The sequence below is a fragment of the Lepidochelys olivacea genome, assembly GCF_965140295.1.
Source record: "Lepidochelys olivacea isolate rLepOli2 genome assembly, chromosome: 9".
NCBI lineage: Eukaryota > Metazoa > Chordata > Testudines > Cheloniidae > Lepidochelys > Lepidochelys olivacea.
This window is the reverse complement of record NC_140419.1, coordinates 36171161-36195397: the sequence shown is the minus strand read 5'-3', so window position 1 is coordinate 36195397 and position 24237 is coordinate 36171161. Positions and strand designations below refer to the sequence as shown.

Genomic DNA, 24237 nt, shown 5'->3' with positions numbered 1-24237 from the left:
CAGGGGCTAGGGTGTCCCCCTCCGGGGTACTCTCTCTACACTGGGCACTTCTCTGACCCACTGACCATTACATACAAGTTAAAGCAAATGCAAGTTATTTCATCAACAATTAATTTTAAAAAGAATAAGGGAAAATGGGAAAGGTTAAAGGAAACACATCAACCCGCTCTGTGGCAGGGAACATCACAAACAGTGTCTCTGGAATGTCAGGGCACATCACAGTCTGCTCCTTGTAAGTCCCAGGCCTTCTTCTCAGGCCCTGACTGTGCTGCAGGGATGCTGTGGGTTGGACACTTGCTTTGGTGGTGGCCACACGCTCTCAGGCTCTAAGTGGTAGGACCCTTCTTCCCAGCGTTGTGCCCACCCTGTCGGGGTTACGATCCAAGCCTGGCCTGCAGAGCCTCTTGGCTGAGGCGTCTCCCTGTGCTGGGCCCGCTGCCCAGGGCCCCCCTTGCTCTCCGCAGCTGCTCACCGCATCCACCTCTGGACTGCTCAGGCTCCACCACTCTGTCTCAGCGCTGCTGCTGCTCTGCCTCCAGCTCCCTGGGCTGCTGCTTTGGCCCCTCTGGCTCTGGTTGCTACAGCTCTGCTCCCAGGACAGGTCTGCTCTGCAGGCTGCTTCTGTGACTCTGCTCCCAGCACTGACCTGCTTTCTGGCCCCTCTGGCTCTGGTTGCTGCAGCTCTCCTCCCAGGGCAAGTCTGCTCTCTCTGGGCTGTGCCTCTGGCTTTGGGGCTGCAGCTCTGCTCCCAGGACAGGGTCTGCTCACCCTGTATCTGGCACAGCTCTGCTCCCCAGCTTAGCTTGGGCCCCTACTTTCTCCTTAGCTCGGCTTAGCTCGGCCCCACTCTGTCTGACCCAGGCAATTCCAGCTCACACAGAGGACAGGACCTCCCTGGCCTCCTGATTAGCCTGCCCGCCCTGTCATTCACGCTGACCTGGAGGATTGGCCTCTCCCCATTGTTTCTGGGGCTGTCAGTCTCAGGGTCCTGATTCCCCATTGACCCTTCCCCCTTTAGTACTGGGAGCTAGAAACTAAAACACTCCCACTGAATGTTAGTAAGGGGACAACAGTCCCCTTACATTAAGTTTCAAAAGCTTAGAGCTACTGGGCTCATTTCCACCCTTAGTCACTCCTACACAACCAATTGCAATGGGGTGTACCAAAGGGCAGATGTGGCCCAAGTTCTGCTATACACACTGCTGAAACATGTTTGCAGATATTATATACTAAGGGGGAACATCTCAAAGGGGATATCCTGAGCAAGCAAATTACATTTTAAAAATTATTTCTACTAACTGAGTTTATCCTTGTAAATGAAACAATTCCTTCATATGTACCAAAAAAGTGTTCCCCTGTACATTACCTTTAGACCAAACAAAAATCCTGATGACATCAAGGTCATAGATCAAACCCAAGACCTTACAGAAAAGCCAAAGAAAACGGTGAGCGGCATGATCTTCAACTCCTAATAGGCTAGTTTTATAGCTGATCTCTGAGGTTATTACTTATTATTTGTATTATCATAGTGCCTAGGAGTCCTAGTCATGAATCAATATCCCATTGTGCTAGGTGCTGTACAAAACAGTCCCCTGATACAGTCAAGCAGACTATTCAAATTATTATATGCACCGTTCTGTATGATAGCAGCCCTGTGTTTTGGTCTGAGGTAGGAACACATCTATTTTCCATTCTACCTCCTTTAATTGTTCCATTCTTGACATGTATAAGAATCCTATGACCAGACCATTGCTGTATTACAAAAGCCTAGCCCCAGGGTAAATTTGGCTGGATTTATACCAGTGTAGTTGAGAACAGAATTTGGCTCTGTACTTTCAAGAAAATACCAAAAGTAATGGGAAAAAAATAGGGTGTGATAGATGGCAGACAGAGAGAAGGAAGAGGAAACAGAAAATAGATGTTTTATAAAGATGTTTTATACTGTTTCAGAGTGATCCTGGAGACATCAGCAAGTCTGAAAACGCTGTAATATGTTTATTTTTCATTGGATATTAGTTTAGTATAACACTATATACAGTAAACAAACAATCAAATTAATCATTGTCAATATGTGCTTTGGATTAAATAATAGATCACAATCGTAAAATGTTAGAAAAGATTTCAAATCAGTTTTTAGGAGCACATATTAGGGACACAGTCAAGGTTAACAGACCCAAAATGTACCTTATCATTACTATAACACACCAGTGGCCATCAAGAGTTAATGCCTTTCAGTGAGTATCCCAGCCTAGGTCAGATCTGAACCAATGATCTACAGGTGAAAATCTCTATATCCAATCACCACTTTATCCCTCAGCCATTCAGTACCTAAACTTGATCAACAGCAAAATCTGACCCCTCTACCTCCTCTTCCATTCCCTCCACCCCCCACCCCCCAACCACCCTTTTTCCGTTCTTATAAGAATGAACCCTGGAACTGTTTAGAGGATGTTGTTGTGCAAAGACAGGGAGGAAGGTTCCTGCAGGAGACATTGTCATTTTCCCCTACTCCTCTGGCCAAAATTATGGCTGCTAGGAAGGGTACTTAATAAGGTGCAACTTCTACAGGCATTAGAAGCCATTCATTTGATGGGGGTCAGCTAGAAAATTGGGAGAGTAATTGTTTGTTGATTAACCTACCAGTCTTCCAAGAGCAGTGGCCATTTGCATGGGGCCAGATTCTGAAATAAGCCACACTGATGACTTTGATGGAGCTATTCTGGATTTACATGGGTATAGCAGAGACCAGAATAAAGCCCTGTGAGTTGCGATTGCTTGATGATGAAGAAAAACTGTATCTGAACCTGGAACAGCAGGAACAGCTTTGGCACACTCCCTTCCTTCAGTTTTCTAACCTAACCAAGAGTGAGCTGGATAAATATTTATCCAGCAATCAAGGCTTTTTTCTGGGGGGGGGGGGCGAGGGGTGGAAAGAAGGGAAGAATAGGCCTTTTAAAAAAAAAAAAAAAGCCCCAAGCATCTTTCAGGTAGAAAAAGAAGAAAAAAAGCCATGTCATTGATTGGAACATCTTGCTGCATCAAGACAAATTAATGAGAGCCAGTGATTAAAAAGTAAATTTTACAAATATATATTTTAACAGCAACATACCAGTTTTATTTGAGATGAGAAGAAAAAAGTATTTTACACTTGACTTCCCTCTTTCTCCTCAATCAGCTCTCCTTTGCCTCTTGATCTCTTTCTGTCTCTCTCTCTTTTCCCCACCCCTTCCCCGCCAATGGCTGGCTTTTTCAGATAGTTCATTTCTCTTTACAGTGCTCATGCATTAGATCTCTTACAGTGCTTACTTGTTTCCAGGTTAAGTCAACACACCCATGTGTGCAACCAGAGACTTTGGGACAGAGTCATTTATATCCATTTAAATCCAGCAGAACTCTACTCAAGCTAGTCTGCATTTACATTGGTAGAAACAAGATAAAAAATTGAGCCAAAGTCAAGCAGTGGTATAAATGCTGGTGTAAGATATGTATTGGGCATACAGTACATTGGTCAGGAAATGGATGTGAATGTTAATGGCAAAGTAGTCAAACTGGCACTGCTATGGCATTCTGAGGGTGTGCAGAACAACATACATTTACTTTGCATTCTATTTGAATCAACTTCAGGCTTTTTTAGTGAATAGAAATGGAGACTGGGAGCTCTGATGGTACAGGGAGTAAATTAAATCTGGGCAGAGGCGATGGTGGGGGAAGTGCTTCTCTACTTTACATCCTCTTTGTCAGTTGCTTTTCCTGCTGCACCCTCTTGGCTTGTAAAATATTCACTTGCCTAGGTTTGTAGAACACACCCATCAGTTTGGTACCTAAATGCCATCCAGTTACACTCATTTTGCATAGAGTGTCAAATCAGTTCAAATTAAGTTATACTAGTTTGTCACTTTGGCCCAGAGACTTTTCTAAAAGCTGGACTTGTTTACTGCAGGCTGCTGTTAGGCTGAGTTTTACTCTTAGTACTTACCCCTGGAAGTAAAATTTGCCAATAGATTTCTCGGAAAAGAGATTGAGGAGGCAAGGGAGTACATTAGCCACAAAATAAAAGCCATCAAGCGATAAGTTGAAACTCAGATTTTGGTTTGGTTTTGGTCTAACAGGAGAAGGGTGAAATGGCTTTGTTTTGGCAAAAAATAGACTACCAGCAAAACATTGCTTCACTTAAAATCTTTAAACCATACTGCTAACGATGTATTAACAATGGTAATGGTATATATTTAATAGGAAACAACAGAATCTCCATGGTACAATAGGGTAAAATAATGCACTAGCACAGACTTTTGAATCTAGGAAGATATACAACATAGTCAATTTCACATTGTAGAACTCCTGAGTTCAGATTCTATCTATTGATCTTAGGGTCACTGCTTTATCTACTGAAGTGTAAATCTGGGTCCATCTGCTGAAGCCAATGATTCTGCCTCTTTGCACCAAGGAAAGATGGATTCTTTAATTTATTATTATGGAGATTTGGGAATATTAGAGACTGCAGGAAAAATATTTGTGATTATTTCTGACTAGTGTGTCTCTGTCTTAACATTTACATCTATATCTACCTCTTTACTGCGAGAAAAGAAATTCTACCCATAGTTGGTCCTCAGGGAATATCGGCACACTGGTTTACATGAAATTGTTATACGAAGAAGAGAGAGAACAATCATCAATGCAGGAATTGCCTTCTTGGGTAGTTTCGTTTGGGTGGGTCCTATGTGAAGTAACATGTCAGGATCAAAAGAGGTCCCACCCGAAAGAGTACTCATTCCCCCAAGTCCAAGGGTCCAGGACATCCTCCATGGGAATCTCCTTCCTTGCATCCATTCTCTCTACATGCACGTGTGTAGCTTTGCAGCCTCAGAAGACATGAACTCATGGACTGGCAAATCAAGAGATGAATCTGAAGAGCAACTAGAGAATTCAATCTCTTTTATAGCTTATTGGAACTAGAGTCAGACAGAATTGTTGACAAGGAATCAGAGACGGTGGTCCAGATAAGTAGCTCAAACACGCATGTGAACATATTTGTGTATAAATGTGTTCACAATGTGAGGCTCTGGGAAGAACAGAGAAATATGTGGCTACAAATGATCAAAGTCAGGAAATCCTGAATTTTGTTCCCATCTCTACAACCTTCTTGCTGCGTAGCCTTGCACAAGTCACTTTACTTTGTCTCAATTTCCCCATTTGTAAAATTGGGGTAATAGAACAAACAATCTTATCTTACAGGGACATTATGGAGAACAAATTATTTAAAATTATTTATTGAAGAGCATTTCAGACCTGTGAATTACCATATATATGCAACATATTATACTATTACAAATTGCTTAAGCACAGCACCCTTAGTTAAACATTGTTGCTTTTGCAGGATGATACTGCCACAGACTTTTCTCTGTTCCCTTAATTTCTGCCTCCATTGTACAACTGCAGATTGCTTAATAATAGATAAGTTACCTCTCACAAACAAGAGACAGGCTCTTCTTTGCCCTGTGGGAGGATGCTTTGCTTATTCAACTCTAGCTTTCTGAACACACACATTTAATATTCCACCACCAGAATTCAGTTAACAATTCCATAAGTGTGCAAGCCAGAATAAAATCCAGTTCATTCTGTTGTATTAGAACTGTCTGTGCAGGTCTAACAGAAGGAGAAAATAAATAATTAAATAAATAATAAATGTGTCACTGAAGTTATCAGAGGCATAACTAGTGATATCCAAAGGAGAAGATCTGCTCAGAACTGAGTGAACAGTCACTTTTCAGACAATATGCACCCTTTAAGCAGAATTACAGTGCTGTAGAGAATGAAAATGCACCTTACTTTGAAAAGTGACTATGTAAAAATGGCTATTTCTTACTGAGTTACTTACTTACTTCTTACTACTCCCTGCACTTGTTCAACAATTCTTACTGACTACACTGGCAAAAGAAGTTTACTTCTTTTAACACAGCATACCCAACCCAGCTCAGACTGAGTGAGATGGATTCTATACCTTCTCATCCACCATCAACAGAATTGTTTGTTAAGTTCCAACCAATTACAACTGTGCAAGCCTACTGAACTCAGTAGGTTGAGAAGTCATCACTGAGCGTGTAGATCATTTGTTACATGAAAAAAGTCTCTGAAAAGCAATAATCAAGGAATCCCACAATAGTACTGTTGGAGAGTAACTTTTCATGGGACAAATGCATTGTATGTATCATTTACATTACTTCCCCTACTCCCAAACTCTTTTGCCAACAATTTATATAAAGTAAAGGCCTGCTTCCTCCTCAAGTCCATGGCAAAATTCCCATTGTATGCAATGGGAGTATGATAAGGCCCTATATCCATGGATTAAATTCTCACAGAATATTTTCTAGAGCCCTAAGGCTTGGGGCTTCTTCCCCATGAGGCTTGCTGGGGCTCTCATGGGTTTGAAAATATTTACTGAAGCTCTACTCTGGAGGACTCCAGCTGAATTTAAGCCCTGCCTATACCTAAAGCATAAAGGAAAATGTCAAATGTGTTCACAAATCAAGATAAACATGAAAGTTTACCCCTAAAAGGAAAAATAATATATATTTTATTTGCACTGTTGATTTTGATCTCTCAAGCCCTAGAGAATTTGGCTAATTAAGAGACAGCTTTTCTGTCACACGGAGTTGGCATCCAGTAGAACCTAGATTACTGACCTTCAGAACAATGTGCTAGTCTCCTCTATTTGGCCAAGGGTTTGCTTAATACTGAATTATGGTTGGGAGATCTTGAAATTATGTGTAGGGATGGGCACCTATTGATGGTAATTATTATAGGGTGTACAGATACTATATTGGTTTTAATTAAGTAAATGCCTACATATGATGCAATGATAAGTGCACCACAGATTAAAATTTACATGTAAATTAATAAGTATTATGCAACAGAACCTGAAGAACACTTTTGTCGAGTTACATTTCAGACACACAACAAGGCTCTGTCTCCAGACCCTGTGAAAACATACTGGGCCTGACTCTCATCTCACTCTCACTGGTTTTATAGATATACAGTTCCACTGACATCCATGGAGTTACTTCCGATTTACATCAATGCAAGTGAGATGAGAATCTGTCCCAACAGACTTTCTCCAGATTGTCACCTGTGTAACAGAGAGCCGAATCTGACCTGTATCTGCCACTGACCCATACAGCATACTTGGGAAAGTCACTTCAAACCTCTCTGTTTGTCCATGTATACAAAGGGGAATAATGATACTTCCCTTGCTTTTCAAAGTGCATTGAGATCAAGGGATGAAAAATGTTATACAGGAGTTAAGTATGATTATTTTGCTATTGCTGAGTTCAAGTCATAGTATGTTGATAAAAGTACAAAGCTTATTGGCTTGGGTATAACTGGACATTGAGAAAAACCATTGTATCCTCAACAAATATCAACCTTTGTTCTTATTCTATCAGCTGTCACAAATACAACAGCATGTATCATCAGAAAAGACAAAGAGCAATCCAGGAGGCAAAATTCAAGGTCTTTTCAGTCATGTGCTTTCGAAGCAAAATTTCTCCCCAAATGTTACCCCTCCCTTTCTAAACACTTTACCTACCAACTGATTTGCATAGTTCTAAATAAAATCTACATACAGAGAGGTATTCATTCCTTTTTAGTACTTTTTCCTTTGCTTGAGTCTCTTCTTTTTTTGTTTTTCCCCTTACACACATACTGTTTATGATTGTTTATATTCTGTGCTGATTTTTTTAAGCTCACACCCACACAAGCACATTGTTGATTTCATAGTGAATTGGAGTGAGGTCATCAATGGGATATCCTCCTAAGATGTATGAATTAATGTGATGGACTTCTAAGTGCTGAGCCACTGATCACACTGAATCAATTCATACAACTCCTGAGTGGTCACTGGATGCTCATTTCCTGTGGCTCCAGGATTCTGTTCAGGTTCAGAGACAAGGTTATATCCTCAGCCATCAGGCAGTTCTTTCTGTTTTTCTTGTCTCATTTATACCATTTCCCAGATATAAGTACCTTTAGGGATACATCTAAGAAAATGATTAATAATCCATCTAATCAGGATTTATATAAATATAATATAATATAAATTGAAAAAATCAGCCAACAAAGACATCAGACTGGTCTTCTGTAATGACTAGAATGCTAGAATCCTCTGCTGTGAATGTGATAAAGCTCATGTCAATGACTAGGCAGTTGGTAAACAGTGGTCACAGACCATTACACTTACAATTATCTCACTGTTACCTTGTGTTTCCCTTGTCTGCTTGCTGTATCCTGCTGTCTCTCATCTTATACTGAAAATGTATGCCCTTTGAGGCACAGACCATCTTTTTATGTGGGTGCAGTGCCTAGCACTGTTGGAGCTAGGCTCTAGGTGTTACCATAATACAAATAATAAATAAGAATCAAATGTTCAAGTGAAAGTCATCATGAGCTGAGGAACCGAGAGGACCTTGTCAGTTGATGTGCAATAAATGAACTTCATAAAGAGAGGTTCTCTCATTTTTCTGCCTTCTTTTTCTCTTCCTCTCTCTTTTTTCCTTTCACCTACATTTGCCAAATGGCTGAAATCATATTAAAATGGGGAACCAAATCCTCCTGCATCTCCCTGAATCCTTGACCCTACTGAATGTGATGTGGTAAAGCACAATTCCTGAGATAACCACAACCACATTAGAATGTTTGTGTTGATGAATGAAGAGGGATGCAAGTGTAAGCTAATTTATAAAACTGTAGAACATAAAGTACAGGTGCCCAGTTGTTAGAAGTACTTTGGGGGTAAATTGCTGTATTCAGTGCTTCAGAGAGTGCTCTCTAATCTAGATCATGTGACTTACAAATTTCACTTCTGGTCCACGTAATAAATAGGCTTGAGAAAACAATTCCACAAGGTATGAAGCAAGAGGGATGCTTGGAGCAGTTATTCCATATAGAAGATACTTTAAAAAATACAATCTTCTCTGAATACCTTAATACTGAAATAAATTCTTATCCTATCGTCTATTTCCAGTGCAACAAGCACAAAGGTTAAATGGGACTCACTCTCCCGTGAAAGATGGACTAAGTGCCTGGAGACACAGGACCAGATCTTCAGCTGACAGCTCCACTGAAATACTGGATTACAACAGCTGAGGATCCGGCCACAAAATGTAATTATTTTTGGTGTATGTCGTATTTTTAGGACCTGATCCTGCATTCCTTGGGCATCCAAATCCCTTAGTACCTTCAAATATGAAAACGTCATAATAAACCAGGCACGATCACTTTAGCTCCTGAAATCATTGTAACGTGACCAACGTTAGTTGGATGCAAATGCTCTATTGCATGTCCGTGTAACAGTCTCTAGCACATTATCCATACATAAACTTCACTGATCTGTCACAGACCAAGCAAGATTCTGTTAGGCTCATACATACATTTTACTAGGATTAAGCAGCCTTCAATCATTCTTCTTTCTCATGCTGCCCTTTCAACGAACATATGAAATCTACTAAAAACAGTACTGTATATTATTGCCATGTTTAAGAATTCTAAAGCAGCTCTTTCTTTTGAAGTTACTCATGCTCCATATCATTACAGAGTTTAACTGCAAAGCTTGATAGCAATTTATTTCAGGTGCAATCCTATTTAACTTAAATGGTAACTAACTGCTTTTAATGGTAGAATGAAATAATCCCTCAGATCTGGGGAAACAAAAAAAACATGCACAAGGGAAAGACCATTTATTTTAGCCTGTTACTGCTCAGTAGCTTTTTTGGTAGGCAACACTCTCAATCTAGTCTAAACCTAAACCAGCCCAAATGGAGAGCTAGACTTTGCACCCAAATCTCCCCTCTCCCACAAGGAAGTGGGGATCAACAATGTCCTCCCCTCAATTTACTAAGATGCCTTATGGGGGATTTCTGTGGGATACAGATCTGCACGGGGGGTGGGGGGGGACACTGAGTGGGCTGTTGATAAAAGTGAGTGGCCTCACGTTGGGTGAAGGTGGGGCCCAAGCAACACACGCTAACTGATCTGGCCCATGAGAAGTTATGTCTCAAGTACCTGTTTTGCAGGGCCACTTTTGTAGTACGGAAATCCGTTTGAGATCAGAAGGAATCCCTGGAAGCACAGCTCTGTGGGGAATGGACATGGGCTGCTGGCGGAGGGCCCTCTGGTTGGCACTGACCTCCTATGGATTCCTAAGAATCCCTCAGGTTTGTGGGTAGACCCCACATTTCATTCCATGTGGGGGTAAATCCCACCCCCTGACAATATGATCTGGGAGGAACACTGCAAGGGGATCTTTGCAGGGAGATCCTCTTTCTTAGCCCCCTCTCCCGGGGGGGGGGGGTGCGGGGGTGATGCAGCCCAGATTATATGTAATTTGGGACTGTGACAGGGCTACCAAAATGCATTGCACATCAGCTCCAATCTGAACTGAAACAAGACTCTATGCTTTTACTCTAAGCATTATAACAGATTAAATGGGGTGGTCAGTACTTTCTCACACTGCACTTTCTTTAGGTCCCTTGTCACAGCATATTCTATGCAATCCTAGTAACTACTAGTGTCAGAGACACAATTATTTTTAAATTTCTCTTTGGGCAGTTATTTAACTTTTAACTGAAGGAATAAACTGTGCATTATATGGGAACCAGAGTTTAAAACAACAGATTTAAGATATCAGAGCTACAGTGATGAAAAGAGTCCCTTTTGTTGCCATGACAAGTTATCAACACCATGAATACTGGGCCAGATCTTCAGCCGCTGTAAGCTGGCATTACTAGGATCTGACCCAATGTGTCTTACCATAGTTACCATGACTGCAACACAGTATTTCTAACGCTCTGTTAATCTCACAATAGGTATAAATTACCTATTGTTCCCAGTGCCCACTTATATACAAATCAACATGCATAATGATAAGGTAAGGGATCAGTGAACACACTCTGGACTTCTTTATAATGTGCTTTAGTGACGAGTCTCTTTGTATCATTCAAATGATGTACATGATGGCTCTGATGTACTGTCTATAATAATGACTGCAGTGGTTTTCTAATATGATTACTACATAATGGTAATACAGTATCAAATTGTTATATAAGAGACGACAAGTGATTATAACTCAGCACTTAGATCCAAACCTTTCAAAATTCTGAAAATTATAACAGTGTCTATATCCAGAGAGGAACTGCAGTAACGAAGTAGTTCATATATTCTTCATCTCAAACAGTGCTTTAAATAAGGAAATGCTCTGTCACACATTGATTGATCAAACAGAATCCTAATAAATGACCTGCAGTGCTTGTTTTATTTCAATCACAGCTTAAGTTAAAAATAAATGTCTAATTTAGAAAGCAAACAACACTCATTTAAAGGCTGATAATCTTTCAAAACAAGGAGATACAGAACCAAGGAACTCACTAGCTAGCTAACAAATTTTATTTTTTCATTTAAGGGTAGCTCAGAGTTTGGAACTAAAAAATCAGCAAAGGATTTTTATCATACAAACAGCCTGTTGCAGGACCTATGGAAAGTAATTTGCATACACCTTGCTATACATTCTGTCTGCATCCTGGTTGAGGCAAAGTTTCCTATGATGAACAGACTTAGTGCACAATTTCTGAGCTGGCTCTTTGGAATTCAGAGTGTGAAATAAGATACTTTAAACAATATTATGGTTCTAATGCTTGCAATATATCTTATAACACAAAACACAAAGGAAAGTTAATAACAGTGTTGCTTTTTAGGCAGCATATGTGCAGTTCACAGTTCTAGCTATAGATGAAAGTAAAATTTCAGCTCTGATAACAAAGACAGCAAATCTACCAGAAAGCTAGTACACACTTGCAAACAGTCTATCTAATGCTCTTTTCCTCCATCTACATAGTTAAAGTCAATAAATCATATAACATCTGTAATAATAATCCTGTCAGCTATGTCTGTTTGCTAAAAGTATACTGTACCATTATGGTGAGGATTCTAGGTCTGTTCATTTCATCATCACTATCCAGTGGCAGAATTTCATGTGACAATTCCTGTTGTCGTCGTCTACAAATATGTGGACAGTTCCTCTGTACCACAGAACGAAAGGCTTGAAGCAGAACAATGCTGGCAGCACAACCCATATCTGCATCCTGAAGCCTACAAAATAACTTCTATGTTTATGCTATGTTTGAAAAACAGTGGCTCCTTGTCCCTGAAAACAGCCTACAATGCAGCTGCAGCCAGTTAGCTCTCCAATCGCCTCCTTGAATTCTGATCATCTGATCACAACCAAATAGCTTGGATGCAGATATAGGAAAGATTTGATCTGATCCACTGAAACTAAACACACGCATGTAGTATTAAGATATTTTTCTCTCTGTGTGCTTCCGAATTCATGTCAGAACATTTGCTTCCTGTCTTTTATAATAATCCTTCTCTGATTCCAGTTTAATGGAACTGAAAGCATTAAAATTCCCAGTTCAAATAAACCAGCTGTTTGTTAAAAATTGACAGGAGCAGTTTAAATGACTGGTAATAATCACGTGCAGGAAAATAATTAATGGTATCAAATCAGTAAACTTAGCACTGACAGACAGACAGATTTATAAAATTCTCCATTTAGGGTGTTTTTCCTGAGAAAAGAAACTGGCTATGGCTCACTGAAGGATCTGAGCTGCAATTTTTACGTCTTGTCATTTTCTGAAATACAGTGAACTTACTTGAGTTGGAAAATGTAATGAGCAATAATAAATGCAAAAATATGGACTGTTTCTCCCAGGTCATGTTGAAATATCAGTGTCTCAATGAGAAATGCCAGTGTTCAGCTCTGAAATGCCTCTCAGTAATATAGTTGTTGTGTGTTCCCACACATGCAGTTGTTCTGCAGACTAATACATTTTTACATTTACATAGGCAGCTTGTGTGAAGAAGGATCTTTGCTAATGAGGTCTTAAGCTGAATAAAGCACAGCTGACCTTCTAAGAAAGGTAATTGTAAGCTGTTCTAATGTTTTATCAGTAAGAATTCAGGCAAAGAAAAGAAGCTGTTAGCAGTTAACAACTTAGCCTTCTGACTCCTGCCAGACAAGTCATTCAGAAAGCAGTAAAAGCTGTGCTTAGAAATCATATGATCAGCTTGGAAACATATCAACATCTAATGATATATAGTGTAAGGTAATACTGCTTCAGAGGAAGTTAGCACTAAAAATATCTCGCAGAAAATGGATTTCTCTTAAAATGTGAACTAAGAATTTCCAAATAGGGTTTCCAATGCAGCAGCTTTCCCTTAAACAAATATGCATCCAAAAATACAATTATATTACATAAAGGGGCTGTTCATATTGAAGGCAATGAGAGTTTGGCCAGTGATTTGCATGGGGGCATGAGCAGGCCAGTAATTTTCTGTTACTATGATGTTTGGAAATACTGTTCCTTTAAGCATAAAATGGGAATAGGACCCACACTGTTCCATAGGACCATTGTATGCTGGGTTTGATTAGGCTTTAATTGCCCAGTAATCTGTCAAAAGACAACATCATTTTAATTAAAGCATTTGCCAGAGAAGTGAAATGTGTTCTTTAAAAGCATTGCACTTGCTGCCAGTATTTCTTGTCTCTATCTCTTTTCAGTACTTATAGAAAAAAAGCTATTAGCACGGGCAGGCACTGCACAAACTCACTCACAGCTTTGTCAATGCACCTCAGTCCTAACATAAAACAATCCTGGCTCTTCTACCTCCAGCTCTCTCACTGGGCACAGACGTTCACTCTCATATAGACAAAACCATCATACATAAATGTTCACACTAAAGAGGAGGCCCCACGTCATGAATACACTTATAAGTCTAACTTTTCTAATGGGATCACAGCAGCCCAGTGGCACAGCTGTGTAATTTCCATACCAAATCAGTAATCTCACCTGTTTTGGGGGCATTGTTTATATTTTCATCAATACCCAATCTGCTCCAGTACTGGAGTTGACACCTTGGCCAAGCACAAAATACACTTGGAAGCCTGTGGGACACAAATTCCTAACTAATTCCAGGAGCATCAATCTGAGTCTGGTTTATTTCCTGCACAGCTTTTGTAGCTGGCTGTTATGGTGACTGCTGTACTGCCTTGTGGGTTGCTGTCATAAATATAAAGGGAAGGGTAAACACCTTTAAATCCCTCCTGGCCAGAGGAAAAACCCTTTCACCTGGAAAGGGTTAAGAAGCTAGGATAACCTCACTGGCACCTGACCAAAATGACCAATGAGGAGACAAGATACTTTCAAAGCTGGAGGGGGAGAAACAAAGGTTCTCTCTGTCTGTGGGATGCCATTGCCAGGAACAGAAAAGGAAGGGAGTCTTAGAATTTAGTAAGTAATCTAGCCAGATATGCATTAGATTCTGTTTTGTTTAAATGGCTGATAAAATAAGCTGTGCTGAATGGAATGTATATTCCTGTTTCTGTGTCTTTTTGTAACTTAAGGTTTTGCCTAGAGGGATTCTTTATGTTTTGAATCTGACTACCCTGTAAGGTATTTACCATCCTGATTTTACAGAGGTTTTTCTTTTACTTTTTCTTTCATTAAAATTCTCTTTTAAGAACCTGATTGCTTTTTCATTGGTCTTAAGATCCAAGGATTTGGGTCTGTGTTCACCTATTGAAATTGGTGAGGATTTTTATCAAGCCTTCCCCAGGAAAGGGGGTGTAAGGTTTGGGGAGGAGTTTGGGGGGAAAGACATTTCCAGGTGCACTCTTTTCCTGTTATATATTTGTTAGATGCTTGATGGTGGCAGCAATAAAGTCCAAGGACAAAAAGTAAAATAGTTTGTACCTTGGGGAAGTTTTAACCTAAGCTGGTAAAATAATCTTAGGGGGTATTCATGCAGGTCCCCACATCTGTACCCTAGAGTTCAGAGTGGGGAAGGAACCTTGACATGGTGGCAGAGCAGTGGATTAACTTGAAATCATTTTGAGATCAATTTGAGATTTTTTGAACCAGAAGCACAGATTTTAAAAAGGAAATTTTTTTTTTTCTCCTTTGGGCTGCTGGAAAGCAGATTTTAAGCTGAAAGCAGTTAGAGGGTTTTTTTTTTTTTTTTTTTTTTTTGTGTCTCTGCTTGGGGGCCAGAGCAGAGACAAAAGGGAATTGTCTTTTGTGAGCTGGAGTTTTCTCTACCTAAAGGCAGGGTAGTTACTTCTGCAGGGAAATTCACAAGTCTTCACAGACCTGAAGAAGTTTTTTTTTTTTTTTTTTACCTAAGAGCAACTAGAGGGGTTTTCTGTCTATTTGACTGGAGACAAAGGTGTTAGGTTTGTTTGTTTGTTAAGGATTTTTCTGTAGGCTGATAATCACTATCAGAGAATATAGGTATCATATTACAGCACAGCAAAATTTTACAAGACAAGCTGTTTGTTTTATTTCTTACTCTCTGGTATAAAATTAGTTAAAAACAGAGAGGCAAACATGACAGAACCCAAGGCAGAAACAGCCAAAGAGGCTGCCCATAGGAGAGAACTGGAGGCAGCGAGAGAGACAGAAAAGAACCAAGAAGCTGCCCATAGGAGAGCTATGGAGGCAAGGGACAAAGAACTGGAGGAGAAGGAAAAAGAGAGGAAGCATGCACTGGAGATGGAGAAGGAAAAAGGTTCAGCAGAATATACCAACAAACCCTAGCAATCCTTCTCCAGGTACCACTTCCCATCCCAGAAAGTTCCCCACCTACAAGGCAGGCGAGGATACTGAGGCCTTCTTAGAAAACTTCGAAAGGGCCTGCCTTGGGTACAGCATCTCTACAGACCAGTACATGGTAGAGCTGAGGCCGCAGCTCAGTGGATCCTTAGCTGAGGTGGTGGCTGAAATGCCTAAGGAACATATGAACCAGTATGAACTGTTTAAAACCAGTCAAGAGTCAGAATGGGGCTAACACCCAAGCGTTCCCGTTGGCGATTCAGAGCCCTACGGTGGAAACCAGACGTGTCATTTACCCGACATGCCTACCACACTGTGAAACATTGGGATGCCTGGATATCAGGAGCAAGTGTTAAATCTCCAGTAAATTTTCCCTTCCTAATGCAAATGGAGCAGTTCTTAGAGGGTGTTCCTGAGGAAATAGAAAGATTCATCCTAGACGGGAAGCCCAAAACTGTAATCGAGGCAGGGGAGATTGGAGCCAAATAGGTGGAGGTGGCAGAAAAGAAAAAAACTGGTCACAATTGGAGTGTATACCAGAAGGGACAACCTCAGACCACACCCTACTACCGGGGGCAGCCCAAGGCCACAACTACCCCCCAAGGAACCCTCCAGCCACCTTATTGTCCCGCCACACCATTCTCCAGCAACCCACCTCGCCCCAGTGACCCGTCAGTTGGACAATGTTTTAAATGTAACGAGCCGAGGCATGTAAAGGCCAACTGCCCCAAGAACCCCAACAGATTACAGTTCATTGCACCGGAATCACACCAGAGGTCCCTCAGGCCCAGATATCTCACAGTTTCCCTCTGCTCCGAGGGTATCTGGGAGTGTGGGTGGGAAGAAGGTCACCGCGTGGAGGGACACCGGAGCACAAGTGTCAGCTATCCATGCTTCCTTAGTGGACCCCAATATAAGCAAACCAGAGATCCAAGTGACGATTCAACCCTTCAAGTCCAACTCTTTCAATTTGCCTACAGCCAAGTTGCCTGTCTAGTACAAGGGCTGGTCAGGAACGTGGACTTTTGAAGTCTACAATGATTATCCCATTCCCATGCTGTTGGGGGAAGACTTAGCCAAACATGTGAAGCTAGCCAAGAGGGTGGGAGTGGTCACCCGCAGCCAGGCTAAACAAGCCGTCACGCCTAGCTCTGTTCCGGAAACTTCTACCAGGTCCCGGTCAGAGGTGATGGACCCGGACACCAGGCCAATGTCTGCAACAGCAATAGTGGATCCTGTCCCAGAAACCCAGACAGAGCCAGTCCCAGAACCGGAACCAGCGGAACAACCAGCACCAAACCCATTGCCAGCACTGAATCCACTGCTTGCAACCCCAACACCTGAGGGCCCCAGCAAACCTGAACCGGCAGCGGCCAATAACCCTACACCAGAGGCTCAGCCGGAGCCTGAACCCCAACATAGAGCACCAGCGGAGAGAGGTTCACAGTCAACGGAAACAGCCCCATCCCCTACATCGCTTCCAGAGGGACCAAGCCTAGGTCCACAATCCAATGAGGAACTGATGTCTCCAGCATCAAAGGAACAGTTCCAGACCAAACAGGAAGCAGATGAAAGCCTCCAGAGAGCTTGGACGGCAGCCCGGAGCAACCCACCACCTCTCAGCTCTTCTAATCGACCCAGATTTGTTGTAGAAAGAGGACTTTTATACAAGGAAACTCTTTCTTTCTTTCTTTCTGGTGGACATCAGGAAGACTGGCATCCTCAGAGACAGTTGGTAGTTCCAACTAAGTACCGGGTAAAGCTCTTGAGCTTAGCCCACGATCATCCTAGTGGCTATGCTGGGGTGAACAGGACCAAAGACCATTTGGGGACGTCATTCCACTGGGAGGGAATGGGCAAGGATGTCTCTACTTATGTCCAGTCTTGTGAGGTATGCCGAAGAGTGGGAAAACCCCAAGACCAGGTCAAAGCCCCTCTCCAGCCACTCCCCATCATTGAGGTTCCATTTCAGCGAGTAGCTGTGGATATTCTGGGTCCTTTTCTGAAAAAGACACCCAGAGGAAAGCAGTACATACTGACTTCCATGGATTTTGCCACCCGATGGCCGGAAGCAGTAGCTCTAAGCAATACCAGGGCTAAAAGTGTGTGCCAGGCACTAGCAGACATTTTTGCCAGGGTAGGTTGGCCCTCCGACATCCTCACAGATGCAGGAACTAATTTCCTGGCAGGAACTATGAAAAACCTTTGGGAAGCTCATGGGGTAAATCACTTGGTTGCCACTCCTTACCATTATCAAACAAATGGCATGGTGGAGAAGGTTAATGGAACTTTGGGGGCCATGATACGTAAATTCGTAAATGAGCACTCCAATGATTGGGACCTAGTGTTGCAGCACTTGCTCTTTGCCTACAGAGCTGTACCACATCCCAATTTAGGGTTTTCACCATTTGAACCTGTATATGGCCGCGAGGTTAAGGGGCCATTACAGTTGGTGAAACAGCAATGGGAGGGGTTTACACCTTCTCCAGGAACTAACATTCCGGACTTTGTAACCAACCTACAAAAACACCCTCCAAACCTCTTTAGCCCTTGCTAAAGAAAACCTACAGGATGCTCAAAAAGAGCAAAAAGCCTGGTATGATAAACACGCCAGAGAGCGTTCCTTCAAAGTAGGGGATCAGGTCATGGTCTTAAAGGCGCTCCAGGCCCATAAAATGGAAGTGTCGTGGGAAGGGCCATTCATGGTCCAGGAGTACCTGGGAGCTGTTAATTATCTCATAGCATTCACCACCTCCAACCAAAAGCCTAAGGTGTACCATATTAATTCTCTAAAGCCCTTTTATTCAAGAGAATTAAAGGTTTGTCTGTTTACAGCCCAGGGAGGACATGATGCTGAGTGGCCTGAAGGTGTCCACTCTGAAGGGAAAAGTGCTGGTGGTGTGGAAGAGGTGAACCTCTCCATGACCCTTGGGCGTATGCAGCAACAGCAGATCAAGGAGCTATGCACCAGCTACGCGCCGACGTTCTCAGCCACCCCAGGACTGACTGAATGGGCATACCACTCCATTGACACAGGTAATGCTCACCCAATTAAAGTCCAACCTTACCGGGTGTCTCCTCAAGCTAAAACTGCTATAGAATGGGAGATCCAGGATATGTTACAGATGGGTGTAATCCGCCCCTCTGAAAGTGCATGGGCATCTCCAGTGGTTCTAGTTCCCAAACCAGATGGGGAAATACAGCATTTAGCTTATGGTAGTCCACACAAAAACGTAACTCGCCCAGACAACCATCCAATGCCACGCACAGATGAACTATTAGAGAAACTGGGATGGGCCCAGTTCATCTCTACCTTGGACTTTACCAAGGGATACTGGCAGGTACCACTAGATGAATCCGCCAAGGAAAGGTCAGCCTTCACCACACATCTCGGGTTGTATGAATTTAATGTACTCCCTTTCGGGCTGCGGAATGCACCCACCACCTTCCGAAGACTTGTAGATGGTCTCCTAGTGGGATCAGCAGAATATGTAGTCACCTACCTTGACAATGTGGCCATATTTTCAGATTCCTGGGCAGACCACCTGGAACATCTACAAAAAGTCCTTGAGTGCATAAGGGAGGCAAGACTAACTGTTAAGGCTAAGAAGTGTCAAATAGGCCTAAACAGAGTGACTTACGTTGGACACCAGGTGGGTCAAGGAACTATCAACCCCCTACAGGCCAAAGTGGATGCTATCCAGAAGTGGCCTGTCCCAAAGTTAAAGAAACTGGTCCAATCCTTCTTAGGCTTGGCCGGATATTACAGGTGATTTGTACCGCAATATAGCCAAATCGCTGCCCCACTGACAGACCTAACCAAAAAGAAACAGTGAAATGCCATTCAGTGGACCAAAGAGTGTCAGAAGGCCTTTCACCAGCTTAAAGCGACACTCATGTCTGACCCTGTGCTAAGGGCCCCAGACTTTGACAAACCGTTCCTAGTAACCACAGATGCCTCAGAGCGTGGTGTAGGAGCAGTTTTAATGCAGGAAGGACCGGATCAAGAATTCCACCCTGTTTCTCAGCAAAAAGCTGTCTGAGAGGGAAAGCAACTGGTCAGTCAGTGAAAAAGAATGTTATGCCATTGTCTAAGCTCTGGAAAAGCTACGCCCATATGTTTGGGGACGGCGTTTCCACCTGCAAACAGACCATGCTGCGCTGCAGTGGCTTCATACCGCCACGGGAAATAACAAAACTTCTTCGGTGGAGTTTAGCTCTCCAAGATTTTGATTTCGACATCCAACACATCTCAGGAGCTTCTAACAAAGTGGCTGATGCACTCTCCCGTGAAAGTTTCCCAGAATCAACTGGGAAGCGTAATAGGCCCAAGGGAAGGACTCCTCAAATCCAGCAATACAATGGCTGTACACACAGATGCATTAGAGCCATCAAAATAAGACAGCCCCTTAGGTATCTTTTAAATTTATATTACACCTGTATTTTATTTATTAACAGTGTTGAAGCCAATGGCAAAACTCCCCTCACGTTCAGTGGTGCAGCATCAGGCACTATCCCATGATAACTAGTACCTTTCTAGGTTTCAGAGGAACAGCCGTGTTAGTCTGTATTCGCAAAAAGAAAAGGAGGACTTGTGGCACCTTAGACTAACCAATTTATTTGAGCATAAGCTTTCTTGAGCTACAGCTCACTTCATCGGATGCATACTGTGGAAAGTGTAGAAGATCTTTTTATATACACACAAAGCATGAAAAAATACCTCCTCCCACCTCCCTCTCCTGCTGCTAATAGCTTATCTAAAGTGATCACTCTCCTTACAATGTGTATGATAATCAAGTTGGGCCATTTTCAGCACAAATCCAGGGTTTAACAAGAATGTCTGTGGGGGGGAGGAAAAAACAAGGGGAAATAGGTTACCTTGCATAATGACTTAGCCACTCCCAGTCTCTATTCAAGCCTAAGTTAATTGTATCCAATTTGCAAATGAATTCCAATTCAACAGTTTCTCGCTGGAGTCTGGATTGGAAGTTTTTTTGTTGTAATATAGCAACTTTCATGTCTGTAATCGGATGACCGGAGAGATTGAAGTGTTCTCCGACTGGTTTATGAATGTTTTAATTCTTGACATCTGATTTGTGTCCATTTATTCTTTTACGTAGAGACTGTCCAGTTTGACCAATGTACATGGCAGAGGGGCATTGCTGGCACATGATGGCATATATCACATTGGTGGATGTGCAGGTGAATGTGATATATGCCATATATGTCCTTAGACGTTCTTGTTAAACCCTGGATTTGTGTTGGAAATGGCCCAACTTGATTATCATACACATTGTAAGGAGAGTGATCACTTTAGATAAGCTATTAGCAGCAGGAGAGTGGGGTGGGAGGAGGTATTTTTTCATGCTTTGTGTGTATATGAAGAGATCTTCTACACTTTCCACAGTATGCATCCGATGAAGTGAGCTGTAGCTCACGAAAGCTTATGCTCAAATAAATTGGTTAGTCTCTAAGGTGCCACAAGTACTCCTTTTCTTAGTACCTTGCTACTAAGCTGAAGTCAATGGGGCCATTTGATGATTAAGTTTATGCTCAGAGTGAGGGTATCATAGCTCATTTAAGAGGATTTTGTTCAGAATTGCTGCTCTTACTGTGTCTGCAGAGTTTGGGGTAGGCAAGCAAAGCTGAAAGAGAGACGACATCTATCTGCCTTCCTGCACTGTATCAAGGACCTGATTCTGAAAAACAGCACTCTCAAACCCTGCTGACATCAGGATCAGGCCACCAAAATCAGCCGGAGGGAAGGGCTCTCAGTACTTCATGCTACCATGCTCCTGGAAAGTGGCTTTAAGTGGTTCTAAATGACTAATTAAATAGTCTATTACATTGTTTTAATATGATAAAGACTATTTGGATTCAGATTGTGGAATTTTAGACTTTGGGGTTGGTTTTTTTTGTTTTTTTTTTTTTTGGTTTTTTTTTTTACTATAAAGGGGTGATCTCTTGTCTTTCCCTGACCAAACCAAGATTCTTCATACTCTTTACTGTGACCCTCTACTAGGTCTGTTTATAAAACTTGTTCAAAATGTCTTTATCATCCATCTTCGTACTGTTCACACTGTCATTTCCAAGCACCACACTTGTGGAATAGGTTTCACATGGGAACACCCCATTTCCTCTCTGTGTGCACACTCCTCACACATTGGCCTTGGTGGAAATATTGTTCACTTCTCAAATTCTTTCAAGCCCTAGGTGAGGACCCTAACCTCTGGACCATCCTTTATTTCTGGGTGTATATTTTTTCAGGCTCCAACCATGAGAATTTTAAGATGTCACCACAAATTTAATTAATATTTTGTATTAATATTGTATTATTCGTTAACAATCATGATTATTTTACCAATCTCTCAATTTTATTAATTATTATCTGTCTGATTGTGTCCCCTCCTCTAGCAGGATATAATGTAACTGACAACGATTTGCCCACTCTAGATATAGATTTATGTCTTCCCCCACTTATATTGAATCCAACAATATGCAGTTCTATCAACTTTAAGTCTTCAGTGACATATATATCTTCTTCATTCATTCATTCATCGTGTGGATACAATATATATCCATTAACACCCAGTTCTCAGTAATTTGGCAACTGTGCAAATTTACACACACTGTGATGTACCTCTCAGAGACCACACCTTCCGTTCAGTTGCACAGGCTCTAACCAAACTCCTGTGGACTTCAGCAGGAGTTTTGTCCCAATAAAGACTGCAGTATTCGGCCCATCTAGAGTAACTAAATTCAATGCCTAAATTCAGTCAATAAATTCACAGTAAAAAGAGTATGCACATTCAGGAAGGAAATGACAATGAAATTAGGTTTACAGCAGAGTGAGGCATGAAGTGGTAAACAAATACCAAAAGATGGTTGATAAGAGTACATGTGGCTTCTAATTAAGATCCACAGGATGTGGATTTATAAACTTAGCTACCTGTTCTGTGTAGACTAGATGGTGGAGCATTTGTGCAGGTTGCTTAGAATTGAAGCTCATTAATCTCCTTCAACAGAGGATAAGGAGAGACCATCTGTAAGATGTTTTCAGAACGCCAATGAGTAGCATGTCTGAGTTCTTAAGTTCACAACAAAGTCTCATAGAAGAGAAAACAAACTAGAAAGTATTGTAATATGGGTCCTTCCCAGAAAGCACCGTTACAAAACACTTCACAAAACCTAAGGGCAGAATGAAGAGAAACAAAAGTTTTGAACTTTACATATGTTTGTTGCATTCAGTCACTCATGCCTCAAGACAGACAGGAAAGTGAGATAAGACTGAAAAAAAAAGTTAAAAATACTTTAGACAAACCGTATTTTTGCACTGTCTGCAATTTTCAAACAGTGATACAGGAGAATAATAATGTTGGTTCTGATTATTGTCCATAATACTCGCTAGTACTTCTGAGGTTAAAAAAAAATATTCACCACTTACATGGAACATCTCATCTCTAAAACACTTCACAAACATTAACTAATCACCACAATACACCTTAGGTAACTAAATATCAGCCAGGTGACTATAATTATCAGTCATCAAGCAAATAATACAATTATTTAAAGTTATTAACATATTTTTGATAGAACAGTGCCTCCAGGTTTATGACAATCTAATGGCTCTTTCACCCCCAAGCATCTGGTGTGGAAGGGCTGCAAATGCTATTCCATATCTAGCTGCAATAGAAGCCAGAGGGCATTATCTAGATACTGATATGACTCCCATTGCCAAAGTATTTGGGCACCTTACAATCCTTAATGCATTTATCCTCACTACACCCCTGTGAGTTAAGGCAGTGCTATTATCACCACTGTACAAATGAGGAACTAAGGCACAGAGAGGCTAAGTGACTTGCCCAAGATCAGATAGCAAGTCTCTGGTCGGAACGAGAATTGAACCCAAGTCTCAGACTAATGCTCTAACCCCAGTGGACCATCCTGCCTGCAGCACCCCCAAACCCTGGATTGAGGGCATTATTTGGGGAGGAGGAATGAATTCACCTTAAAAGGAGATTATCTAATTAAGGAAATGTCTTTGTAAATGAAGCACTGGCCTTTCATCTCTAATATCTCAGATTGGGACAACTAGGGAATGCTGCAATTTGTATTTGATTACACACGTCTCTGAATTTACTTGAACTGTATGCACAATCCCTGTTTTATGAATATTTGGGTGATTTTTCATTTGTTTGTAGAAAACACATGCCTCAAATTCCCATGACAATATGTGTTTGCATAAAGATTCACACTAGAAGTGTCTGCACTAAAATAAATCTTCAGTCATTTGGTCAGAACAGAAATAACCCGTGATTTAAGGGACCAACCACACAGCACAAATAAGATTATAAACTCTTCAGGGCGGGGCTTGCAGCTATTACATGTTCATATTAAGTCTTGCCCAAGTAGGCATGGAGCCCCAAAGCGATATAGTCATAAAAATAATAATAATAAGTAACAAATTTCAAAGGGTAACATCCATATTATTGCTCTGTGGTTACAATGGACCTAGTGGAGGAGAAAAGAACTATTCCATGTGAGTAAAAATGACACAGTCTGTCTTAAATTATAATGTACT

The 24237-nt window shown here is 41.5% G+C and overlaps 1 protein-coding gene across 2 annotated transcripts in view; it reads right to left on the bottom strand.

The window, feature by feature from the left end:
• DOCK10 (dedicator of cytokinesis 10) overlaps positions 1-12149 on the bottom strand; it is a 191742-nt gene extending 179593 nt beyond the window's left edge. The window contains exon 1 of one of the 2 annotated variants that reach the window (XM_084638464.1): positions 11958-12149. In XM_084638464.1, the coding sequence (XP_084494590.1) occupies positions 11958-12119 (162 nt within the window). In that variant the 5' untranslated portion in view covers positions 12120-12149. The remainder of the gene's footprint in view (positions 1-11957) is intronic. The other variant, XM_084638465.1, reaches the window with a different exon arrangement.
• Between the last annotated feature and the right edge of the window lie 12088 nt (positions 12150-24237).